At 38.1% G+C, this 12,929-nt stretch overlaps 1 protein-coding gene across 2 annotated transcripts in view; it reads left to right on the plus strand.

Annotated features, from left to right (window-relative positions):
- Nucleotides 1-528: 528 nt before the first annotated feature.
- The window catches only part of TAF2 (TATA-box binding protein associated factor 2), a 68,855-nt gene continuing 56,454 nt past the window's right edge, over nt 529-12,929 (plus strand). For both annotated transcript variants that reach the window (XM_076329181.1, XM_076329182.1), the window contains exons 1-4: nt 529-1,291; nt 2,807-2,861; nt 3,694-3,854; nt 12,007-12,125. In XM_076329181.1, coding sequence (XP_076185296.1) covers nt 1,239-1,291; nt 2,807-2,861; nt 3,694-3,854; nt 12,007-12,125 — 388 coding nt within the window. In that variant the 5' untranslated portion in view covers nt 529-1,238. The remainder of the gene's footprint in view (nt 1,292-2,806; nt 2,862-3,693; nt 3,855-12,006; nt 12,126-12,929) is intronic.

Raw genomic sequence — 12,929 nt, forward strand, 5'->3', positions numbered from 1 at the left:
AGCTGCAGCCCAGGCTGGGGCCGGTGCTCCCGTCCGCGGGGAGGCGACAGCTGAGGGCTCTGCTGCACTGGAAATAAATCCCAGACCGTGCGTCAGAACCAAACGGCCGTTTTACCGGCCCGAGCCTCAGACGCTTCCCGAGGCTGCCGGGCGGCGCCGCCGCCTTCCCGCCGCCCTGAGGCCCCGCCCCCGCCCTGGGCAAGGCGTGCGCGTGCGCGCGTCGCGGCTTGCGCGAGTCGCGGCTTCCGCGCCCCGCGCGCCTTGCCTGCTCCTGCGCCGGAGGCCCGCAGGGCGCATGCGCACGAGGACATGACCGGCCCCCGTATACGTCTTTTGGATTATTTTTTGGGACTTATTTTCTTCATTTTTTTTTTGCCTACGGCTGCCTCTGGCATCGGTACACCACCCTTCTGAAAAACGACATTTCAAAAGACACTCCATCCTTAAAGACATAAAGCGCCGTCAAATGGGCCGTGACCTTTCACCCGCCAGCGGTCAAAGGTTACCAACAACATGGCGGCCGCTGCTGAGGGGGAGAGCGTTGGCGGGGCCCGGCGGGCGTGCTGCTGAGGGGGAGCCTCGCGCGGCCTGCAGAGCCCGCGCCGTGCCGGTGGGCCGTCCCCGCCCTCCATGCCGGACGGCCCCGGACGAGAACGAGCCGCGGGAGCCCCCAGCCCAGCCGCCGCCCGGAGCAGCGCCCGCGTCCGCAGCGACGATAAGGCCGGACCGCGGGAGTCTCTGCGGCGCCGCCTGCACTCCCCTCTCCCGGCTCACTCGCCCCTCGACACCGCCTCTCCCACCTGGCAGCGGAGGGTGCTGCCTCAGCCGGCTGCCCCAGGAGCGGGGAGCCCTCGGCCGTGCCTGCTCAGCCGCCCCGGCCGCGGCCTTCCTGATTCAGTAGCTCCCACCTTCGCTGCCCGGTGAGCCGGTTGATTTACGTGGTTTCTGCGGAAAAGAAGCACGTAGCGCCTCCGAACTGGTATCGTACCCCCAGTGGAGAGAGGGGTTGTGTGCTGCGCTCATAAAAGGTTATGTAGGAAGACTGAATGTTGTTTGTGTTATAACTATGGTGCTTGTTCGAGCTGAAGATGCCTGACTGTTGGGAGTCACAGGTCCACTGGGGAGATGAGTGATCAAATACGACTTGACACGGGGAAAAATCGGAGGACCCATCAAGCGAGGATGATGTTGATGCCAGTCTGACGGTCAGCAGTGTGTGTTTAGTGCTGCTGTTCAGGATGAATAGGAAGAAAGGAGACAAAGGATTTGAGAGCCCCAGACCATATAAATTATAAGTATCCATTTTTTTTAAAGTTGCTATACTTGAGACCAATGCACATTTGAAACAGACCACAGGCTGAGCAGTAATTATTTACCTGAGAAAGTTGGAACTGTTGCTTACGGTGTAGCTTGCACTCAAAAAATGCGTGTTGTAGGTGTATGTTTTATTGTGTAAATGGACTCACTCACGGACAGTGAGTCTGTCAACCATGCAGTCCCATCTTATAAAGATACTTACTTCGTGCTCTTCAAACCTTGGAGATTTCTCCACACAATATCAGCACTACAGACCGTGCTACCATGTTTCATTCTTACTGCTATGTCAAACACTTTTGACTTAAGGGCTTTTTTATAGATAAAAAAATGCTTGCATTTGCGGCAAGCAGCTTTGTTAAGCAAATTGTCATTTTTACACATTCATTATTTTGGTTGTAACCAAGCTGTAAAGCAGTTGGTTGTGGATATCAGTGGATCTTTATGTATTTCTGTTTATACCTCTTTGATTTCTTGATAAATCTGTAACGCAATTGTATTTCTAAACAGAATCACTCTTGTTATCATATAAGTTTTAATGCGTAGGTAATGTTTGAATCCATCATTGGATACTAGATGTTATCATTCTCTTGTAGGAATTTTTGTTGAACTTGCTTAACTGAAGCAAAGTCACTTTTTAATGCACAGGGTACATGAGTACATGCATATAATGTGTGATGTGGCGTAAAAGTTGAATTATTACGAGGTTGTATCTTGAGTCATGAATAGCACTACTGTGAAGTGTGGTGAAGATGCCACCTACTACAGAAAAATACAGAAATAACTTCTAAAGTTTTAAAGCTGGAATTATTATTTTTTCTTCCATTTTTTAAATCAGCATTTTATTTACCAGGAGTTCTAATACATCGTTCAAGATTTAAGCAAATGCATTTGACTTGTTTAAAATACCTATCTTGATTGATATATAACCATTATTTAAAATAATAAAATCTTATGACATACTAATTGTAAAAAAACATACTATATCTTTTTTCATGTATAGTACCTGCTTACCTAAATTATGTATGAGCGTCAGCTCACCAGGTAGATTTTCCACAGGTTTGTGATTGCAAATATTATGGCTGCGTGCTGTTTCTAATAGTGCACATCACCAAAGTATTAGAACTTGATTCTGTGCCATTAGTAATACTATATTTTTACACACTGCTATGTGGTGTTCAAAAATGACCTTGTTATCTTCCTGTGTTACTAGTAATATTCATACCGGTATGACACTATACTTTGATTTTATTGGAACTTTTCTGACCCTGTGTGCAACTTCTATTCATTATTTGTTTTGGACCATGTAAGAGACTTAGACCATCATGAATTCTCCTTATATAAATATATGCTATATGCAGTATTTATCTATATGTACATACATCCTGTATGAGCGCTCTGTTTTTTTAAAACTGGGTTAAAATATTATTTTAAATGCTGGCTTTTGTGCAAAACCTTACTTATTTTAAATTATTATTTTTTTTTCCAGCACAACTCACCAGGTAGTTTGTATCAACAACATAAATTTTCAGAGAAAGTCTGTTGTAGTAAGTATTTTTTAATAAAATGTGAAAGTAGAAATTAAAAGTCTGGGTTTTCTTCATGCTTTTAGAGGAAACAACTGCACACACAAGATAATTATATTCTTCAGCTTCTTTATATTTTATACTTTCTAATCTGATGCCTCTCATAAGTCTGTCATTCCTTGAGATGCGTCAAATAAAATACCTTCTAACTGTGAACACTTTAATTTCTGTAAGGAAAAGCTTTCTAAAAGAAAGTCACTGCATTGTAAATAATGTTACAAAGCAATTTACAATTCAACATTGACCTTCAACAGAGTGTTAGCTGATGTTAGGGATAGGGTTATAGAGTTTTCTAGCTTATATGTGAGTTCACTTTGAACTCACTTTGCTTTGAAGAGACTTTCACGATTTCAGGCCTGAAGTCACTGAGGCTTTTTGTGAATTTAGATATCTGCCTAAATGGATTCTGCTTAGGTTTTAAAAATCATCGTCTCAAGCTCAGATACCAAAACCTAAAACATAGTGATGAAAAACATAGTGATGCTAGTAACTTGAAATCTGGTCAATAGAGGCAGATCATTTCCAGTAAAACAAGCATGATTGTCAGTCATTTTGAAGTTTTTTGTTTCGTTTTGTTTTATTTCACAGCTGGGAAAATTCACTTGTTAAATGATACAAAAGAAAATCTATTCTAGACATCTAAAAGGGCAAACCAATTTCCTTTTTAAATAAATTAACATTTTTTTTACCTATGATTTTCCTTTGAAAGGCATTAGTAACAATTTTCTTTATATATCTCTACTTTGTGAATTGGTAAAGATTTTACAGAAGGTTTTGATTTGTGTTTTCATAGGGTTATGTGGAACTGACAATATTTCCCACAGTTGCAAACCTGAATAGAATCAAACTGAACAGTAAACAGTGCCGGATTTACAGAGTAAGAGTCAACGATTTAGAAGCAGCTTTCATCTATAACGATCCAACGCTGGAGGTTTGTCACCATGAGTCAAAGCAGTAAGTGATGTTCTTAAAACTCTGCAGATGTAGTGTCTTCTGTTGCTGTTAAGCATGATCTATTTTATTGTACTGGGAAGTTGTACCTGCTGATTACCTAATGGTAACATAAGTTCCAGACAGAAACAGTTAACTTTTGGTATGGTGACTTAATTTTGGGAAAGTATTTTGGCAATAATTTTGACTCATGTTATTCTTTAGAATTTCTTTTACTAACATTTCTTTGTATTGTTTTGTAAAAGTATCAGAAGCTTTTTTAAAAGTACTTTATGGGGAAAAAAGTGATGGATGCCAGTAGTGTCCTCAGTGCTTCTAGTGTTTTCTCCCTGGTAAGAAAATGTCTTTGGCTAAAATGTTTTATCTTTGATGGACTTCAGGTTTATCTATGCACAACTTTTACGCTCATTTATTTTAAAAAAATTTGGTTACATTATTGTGGCAATAGCATTTTGTTTATATTCTTGTAGAGAACATTTTACAGTGGTGCAACTACATTCATATGAGAGTTCCACATGAGAGGATTGCCCTTAGTTTTGGGGTTTGTGGGTTTTTGGTGGTTTCTTGTTTGTTTTCTACTCCAGCATAGTTGGTTAAATCAGTTTGGTTGCATCACTATAATATTATGTTCTGATAATTTGTCCTGCAAAAATTGTCCTGATTTTTATGATGTGTAATGTCAGATTGGATGATCATTTTTGTTCCTTCCAATTTTTAAACCTAGGAATATTCATATTCAGACTATTGTCTGAAAACTAGAGTATTAAAGAGAACTTCTGTTGTTCAGTTACTGAGATTCAAGTGCTACTTTTTATCCTAATTTACGCATCATTGGATTTGAACTGTTTGTTTATGGCAGACACTCTACATTCCTTTATTAATCACTGATGCAAGAGTTTCAATAATTCAACAATGTTCATTTATATAGGACACTGCATTGGATATCAGTTCTGAAATTTTGTTTGAGTCCTGATACTGAACCACTTGAGTCTATTAATTCTGTAATTGCTGTCCGTTTGGTGACTTGATTTTTTTGTTGCTGCTATTGCTCGGTAAGTCAAAAATTCAGTCTCCTCATCTGGGGGGATTCTAATTGTTCTGAAGAGACAGAAAGTAAACCTTTTGGTCTTTCTAAGGAATCAAACTTTCATTATTTATTAGCATCACAGATAAGGGTGTAAGTCCTAAAATGTTATCTAAACTCACTTTGAAATTTGAAAGGAAAAGTTTCAAATTTATTCACCAGCTGATATTGAAGAGCAAGTTAAAAACATGTAGCTTCCCACATGTTTTGGGGAAATGATGTGGGAAGAGACTTTGCTGAAGATCTCATACCTGTTTGTTTTTCAGTAAGAGAAGCACCATGGACAAATGTTTTCACTAAGTATTCTCTTTTAGTTTTACTGAAACTTATGTTGATGTTTTCACACCTTCTTTTGGCGGCTTGGTTGAATTTACAGTTTGCTGAATTGTTAAAGAACTTCTAATGAAAGTGCTATATATGTTTAACAGCGGCTGATATGAAATCAGAGAGTCCTTTAGGTTGGAAAGGACCTATTGAGATCACCTAGTCCAACCCCCCTGCTCAAGCAGGGTCAGCTAGAGCAGGTTGCATAGGGCTGTGTCCAGTTGGGTTTTGAGTATCTCCAAGGATGGAAACTGAGCAATCCCTCTGGGCAACCTGCTCCAGCGTTTGATGGCCCTCACATACAAAAGCATTTTCTTGTATTCAGATGGAATTTCATGTATTTTAACTTGTGTCCACTGACAGGACCAGAGGCAATGGGCACAAACTGAAACACAGGAAGTTCCCTCTGAACATCAGGAAACACTTTCTTACTATGAGGGTGACCGAGCCCTGGGACAATTTGCCCAGAGAGGTTGTGGAGTCTCCATCCTTGGACGTACTCAAAAGCTGTCTGGACATGGTCCTGCGCAACTGACTCTAGGTGGCCCTGCTTGAGCAGAGGGGTTGGACTAGGTGATCTCAATAGGTCCTTTCCAACCTCAACCGTTCTGTGATCCTGTAATAACTGCATCCTGAATAACTTCTGGAAGATGTGAGAAAGGAGCAGCACTTAAAATGATCAGAGTGAGCACTCCATTATGTTAAGAAAGGGATCGGGAGAGATAACTCCATCATTTTGTGGAGAAAGTGAGTTGCTTTGTTTAGCGTCCTAGTGGTATAGTGGAACATCATGCCTTTTTTCATATCATCCTGTTTAAGAGCAGTGAACGGAATTTGAGGACAACGCATGCAAAGTGAAATCCTGTCTCACGCAGGGCTACAGTCGCCTGTGGGTTTTACTGCTGCAGGTTTTCACATTGCTATTCAAACTTAATAGAAAGTCTCTGTATTTCATAACTCCTGTGTTATTCATAGTTATGAAAGACAGAGGTCACCAAATATTCTTAATGAAAAACTAGTATGCCTCTTTTCTTTATCTCAGAAGTCAAAGGCTACGTGGGTTATGAAGTATTACATGAGGTGTGTATTTTTTCCATTGAAATACCTGGTCACAATTGGGTATCGAGCATGATGGTAGCTAAGTTTTGATTAAATACAACACCTCTGCTCTTAAGGCAGGATTACAAACAGAAATGCTAGAAATCTAAAAACTCTAGAATTAGTACCTCAAAAAAAATTGTAAGTGGGTTTCCTCTGCCCTTCTTTACAAAGAACTGCCTCGAGAAACAGCAGTGGTTTGTAGTAGTCATTATATCTAATCAGTCCTTGCTCTGCTGGTCATCTCTTCCAAGTTCTCGTTTGTTACGGCATGTTTAGTGATGATGTCCTTTGTACCCTTGCAGCTGGACTAGGTATATCAATTATTTTGAACAGGACACAGATTAGTCATCAGGTTTTGTTTCTAGTGTTACCGGGATAGTTACCTTTTGCACGGTGTTCTTCAGTAGTCTATTGAACTAGTAAATGTGAAATTAAGATGGTTCTTGGCAAACTGTTTATTTAAAATAATTTGTTTTATATCTTTACTCTTTCCTGTGATGTTTAGCAAGTAAAAAATCAGTTCAAGTTTTAAGGTTTTTATATACAAACATTTTCTTGCTTTTGATAATGCTTTTGGTTTTCTTAAATGTTGATTTCTAAAGAATACATAATGTAGAAAAAGTTGTTAACTTAATGGACTCTTTCCTACCTTTTTTATCAAAGTTAAAATATTTTAGAGACTTCTTACTCCCTTAGTTAGTAACAAAATTTAATTAAAAATGGAAAATTCTGTATTTAAAGCCACTGTAATTATTTCTTTGGGAAGACTTGCTACAGCATCCGTGACTTGGGAGGTTATGTTCGCTGATATGAGGTTAAGGTCAAGTGAAGTGGTTAATTGTTTCTGGTTTATGTTGTGCAAATTTTGGCATGCAAGAAAACATAGTTAAAAGAGGGTTGAGAAAGTCAAGATTAAAGAGAGCTTTATCTATGAAATACAAGCAGTGCCAGCTGAAATTGTTTCTGTCTCACCACGATGTTCTCTGCTGCTTCTTGGGTGAGATCTTCTGTCATATCAGCTCTTTGTGTTCTGAATTTGGACATTCAACTTGTTTTCAGTTCAAGTAATACTTTGGGATTTTATCATCTATTGATGCAAAAATCATGGACATGTGGTCTCTGTCATTTCACATTTCCAGTGTTGCAGAAGGTGAAACAATTTTTTTTTGTCTTGTATATTGTTACTTCTGCTGAATGACCAAAAAAACCCTTGCTAAAAAGGTAATTAAAAATTGGTGAATTTTGTAGGCAATGTTAGAAACCTTTAGTTAGTGCATTAATTATATTTTCATCTTTGATGCCATTGCCAGCTTATCTGTCAGTCTCAAACCACAATTTCAGGTAACAACTGAAAAAAAAATTCAAGTTTTATCTAGAAATAAAGTTGGTCTTCCATCTTGTAATTTCCTCTTGAGGCTTCAGGCCATCATAGCTTTTTCATATGGGAATAGATGGATGAACTTAGGTAACGCAGTCACTTCCTCCCTGACTGAGCAAACGTCTGAACAGTGCTGTAAGGTATAAAGCAATTCACATAGTTTTACCATGTGTACACAAGGTGGCAGAGAATCCCGTTTTCCTCGTACTTTTAAGGAAGAGTTTGAAATCTTGCAAAGACTGCAAATAGCGTTGGAGAATGTCTGTTTGAGTCCTGTGTTAGGGCTGTTGTTGAGTGTTACAGCTGCCTCTGTCCTCCTCATCTTCCCTCTTTTCCTTGCAAACTGTTGCTTTCTCGATTCTGTCAATATATGGGAAGCGGGATTTATTCTCCTGGGCTATAGCATGCAGAAATCCCACAGCGTGTATTCTGACTACTGAGGCAACTGCTTGTATATCAGCCCCTTTTATCTTAAAACAGGCAAAGGAGATCTCTGTTTTCTTAATCCTGTGGGTAAGATTGTAAACTGTTAAATAGTCACAGCAAAAGTTTGGAGTTTTGATGCAGTGGTTTGAGCTGTGATAAGTGAAGTTTGTGATGATCCTGCTGTTGTCTGGTTATGTGCTTCACACGTTTGTGTGGTAACTATGGTGCAGGGTTGAGAAGCTATTGCATTTTATTATTACTTCTGTGTAAAAGAAGATATGTTTTTATGTAGCTAGCTAATGTGCACTTTTTTTTTAACTTGACGCCTGTAGTTTTTAAACATTAAAAATAGGAAGGTGTTTTGATATCCTCCAACTTCACTGTTGCTTTAGTTACAAGCAGCAGTAAGCTGTGAGAGAGGGCAGCGTGGTAGCCTTCAGGGTACGTCCTGCAATTTTCTTTCTTCTGAGAAGTCAGTGATCAAGCCTTTAGCCTATCACAAAATAGAAAAATTACTGGTGGAGTGAGCATGTGTTGTTTTGCTGCAATAAATAGCCTTCATTCCCACTGGTATGATGCTTATCTAGTTATAAATTCGTGATGACTTTGTTAGAAATAAACAGAGGTGTAGAGAACTTTTGAAGAAAGATGGCAGAGTCTTCAACCTTGGGCAGGAATGAAAATTAGGTTTTTCAGTGTGCCAAAGATTTAGATTGTTGCGTTATTAATAAATTACCTATATGTGTACATATTTTTAATATATATAAAAAAATGCTATATATAATATATGCTATATCATATATTTCAGGGTTGGACTCCAAAACCAAGTGCTAGTTTTAGCTGGGAAGCAAAGTAGAATAGTAAATGAATTACAGGTAATGAAGAGCAATTAATTACATGTGGATCGAAGAACTTATTTTGCCAAGTTGATGTTAAATACTGTAGGAAGAAAGTTGTTTATAGACTATATGTTTGGGCTGTGTAACAGTTAAGTAGCACCGCTGCAGCTAGTAGAGAGAGGTGCTATGGAAAGTTGACATGGAGGTATTTAGAATCAATGTGTAGCTTTAAAAAATAAGTCTCTACAGGATCGCTTGTTTCTAGTCAGTCAACAAGCATGCATTTGGGCTGTAATTAAGTGTTTTGGGTGAATTCTCATAATAAATGTATCTCTACTAGGAGAAAATGTGAATGCATATTACTTTTTCATTGTCAATCTACACTTAGCATTAGGAAAATTTATTTTTGTTCCTTGGGCTCTAAGTTTTGGCATGTGCTCTGTTTTTGTTAAAACGGCCATATCCAGTTTATTGAGAATAGTTCAACCTATGAAAAAATTAATCTGTGGTACTAAGCCTTTAATGAATTCCTTTTACAATGAATCACCCATTTGAATTGGAACACTTCACAAAAATAGAAATATCAGAACAGACTGTTTTCCATAAAACATTAAGCCCCGTGGAGTCTACCTTTCTTGCTATAAAATTACAACCTTTTCCTGTCTATGAACCCATTGATTTTTAAAACGTAACCACAAGCTCATCATGATCCTCAAACTTGGAACAAATTCTCACTGATGTATCGGAAAGGGATTCCCTATCAGTAATTATGAGTTTTCAGTACCAGTTTAGATTAAAATGAAAAACTTTGAGACTTTACAGTCTAACACAATGTTACTGTTGTTTTCTGTTGCTAGTTTCTTTAATTACGAAGATAGTTTTTAGTCATGCAGTCTTTTTTTTAAAGAAAGTTTTTCCAGTGGTATTTGCCTGCCTTCCTAGGATGCCATTTGAAGGCAGCTTAAAGCAACATCATTTGGGGTGGTTATGATCCCGTTGACAGTCTCCCATGCCTCAGTAGTAGCGCTTCTTTGACCCCTCAGTGTGTCAGATTAAGGAGCTAAACCAACTGAAAGCTGTCTGAAAAAAAAAAGACTTTTTTTTTTTTTCCATTTGGCACTTTCAGCTGCATGACTGCAGGCTGGGATGAAGAGTAGTCTCCTTAGTGAGGGAGTCGGAACGTGTGGCTGAGACTAGGAGACAGCACATCAGCTGGAGTTTCAGTTGGTTTGAATTGTTCTGGAACCATAGCTGAAGTTATAGTATATTCCAGTGTACAAATTCAATCTTGTGCTTTTAAAACTTGTTGGCATTATATCCTATCTTTAGGTACACAACCTATGAAAAAGGAAAAAATTATTATGTATTAAAACTTGGAATTTGGGTGTTTCTGTGCTCATATGCTCCCATTTACTATTCACGTCCTATTTTCAGAAGCTTCCAAGCAAAGTAGATGAGTTTACTGCTCCTAACATTCTCAGTCTTGGTAGTGGTTCCAGGGAATTTTTGTGCTATTATTGCCAAAGATCAAGAACTGCATAAAAATATGTTCTCAATATATTTCAGTGTTTTAGCAAAGTTTTTTAGATGTGGAAGGCTAGGGATATAAGCATGGTGTTTGACATACCTAGACTTATAGGATGATCCTGGCATGGTTAATTACCCTTCATTCTTCCAAGTAAGGTACTGTAATTTGGGTTGAATGCTGTTTTTTCTGTGGGTGGTGAATAGAGAATGGTTAGATGAAAGTAAAATCCTGAAATGAGATCATGTCTGCTTCGTGTGGACTTCAGATTCCATGGAAGAGTGGAGTCCACAGCCAAAAGTTAATTTACTCCATTGTGGTGCAGTAATGCTGCAGATAGCTTTATGCTTGATTGCGGCTCTGTCCCCACAGTGGTGGAATTCATCAGTGGTACACACCTAAATGCTCGAAATTCTGGAAAAAAGTGATCAGTAATTCAAACACTTTCTCTTCAGGTATAGAATTGTGCAAGCTTTTGAAGAACTCTGTGTACAAGGATTAGAATTAAGAAAGTGTTTTACAGAGTTTAAAAATCCATTTTGAAAAAGTATAAAAGCTGTAGTGTAAAGATGCAAAACAAAGGTTATTTTTTAATTTGACTGGTCAGTCCTCCAGTATCTGAACATAATCACATTAAATAGTAAGAAGATAACATCCTGCTCATGACTGCTGTAATAGCAGACACGTGCATGTTCCTGTGCATTTCAGTAGAAAACAATTAATCTAAACTATAACTGAAGTGACGGTATTACTTTGGAATGAAATGTGCAGTCAATTAGCAGCTAATATATAGTAGTTTGAACAGCTCAAACCTGATTACAAAAATTTGTGTCTGCACCCTAAATAAATGAATGATGGTAACATTTAAAAAAAATTGTTTCTAGGGACTAAAAAGTATAATACATATTTCTGTGGTTTGGTGTATTAAAGCCAAAACTCTAGCATCTAGTATTTTATGTGATATTTAAAAGAGCTTAAAATAAAACTATTCCTATCCATCAAGCTAAGAGGGGGGAAAATACCATTGCCAAGCTAAAATCTTACTACATTTGGAAAAGCAACATAAAAGCAGAACTGCAATATATGAGGAGGCAGATCTTAAAGACATCTTCAGAGTAAACATACAAACTTAATCCAAAATTTTCCAAAACAAGAATTTTTAATTGGTATTCCAATAAGCGTAAATATTGCTCTTACTGGGAAGTAAAGAGCACTGAGCATTTCTCATTTAATTTACTGGGGATTATTACTGCTTAAGTCTTTTTGATCATGGATCAATTCTATAAGAGCTTAGGTTTAGGTTCTGGTTTTTGAAATCTAATCTTTACTCCTCCTTTTTCCCCTCACTCCTTTAAAAACACAAAAAAATACTCGGTTGAACATGCATCATGAAATTTGGTATAGAAATCCTATAACTTCAGGAGTTGGTTTTTGTAGTTCAGCATGTACTTTAAGAATTAACTGGGTATTTCTGACAGGAGGAATCTCAACTATTTTTCCAATGCCTATGCTGCTGCAGTCAGTGCTGTGGACCCAGATGCTGGAAATGGAGAACTCTGCATTAAGGTTCCCTCGGAGTTGTGGAAACATGTTGATGGTAAAGTAAAGAGACCATACTGAAAGCTTAATTTAAGATGACATTGAGCTGTTAGCTACGAGTTTGCATAGGAAGATAGTAGATTTAAATAAATAGAAATAGCATTACATTATGAAATGGTGGTTACTGTTTCCTTTTTTCCTCACCTATATCTTTCCAGCTGAAGTCTGAAAAATACCTGCATACTTCTTGGTAATATGGAGAAGTGGTTGCAAGGTTTCTGAACAGCCTTTACAAACCAACTCTTGGGTGGTCATGAGCTCAGAAGTATACATGAGGATGTGGGTGTAATGGAGCATTCTGGGTGCTAAATTATAACTATTTGAAGCTGCTTACAATATACATGAGCCAACAAAGAAAAGGATTTACAAGGATACACCTGTATACGTGTTGTTTAAAAAGCTATATTCATTTTTTTCCCATCTCACTTTGAAGAATGGTTGGTTTAAAACTGATCCAGTAGTGAAAAGTAGACTGTTTTATAAACTGGTATACTAGATCCTGGAACAAGTAACTTCTTTAATAAATTACCCTCCAACATTGATTATTTTCTTACATGGATTTTATTAGTTTCTTGTATTGGTTTTCTTATATGGTTTTATCAGTTTTTCCTGTGGATTTGTGAGACCTGAGAGAGAAAAACCAACTATATCATGAAACTGACTCACACAGTGTTGTCAGGTACACCTCAATGGGAAAGACACTTTTGTTTATTTTAATTTTTGTTTAAGTTCCTGTTGTGGCTACTTGCAAGCCTAGAAGGGAAAATACTCAAACAGGCATAATTTTTCTTTTCAAAGTTTG

The sequence above is a fragment of the Aptenodytes patagonicus genome, chromosome 2, assembly GCF_965638725.1.
Source record: "Aptenodytes patagonicus chromosome 2, bAptPat1.pri.cur, whole genome shotgun sequence".
NCBI classification, from domain to species: Eukaryota; Metazoa; Chordata; class Aves; order Sphenisciformes; family Spheniscidae; genus Aptenodytes; species Aptenodytes patagonicus.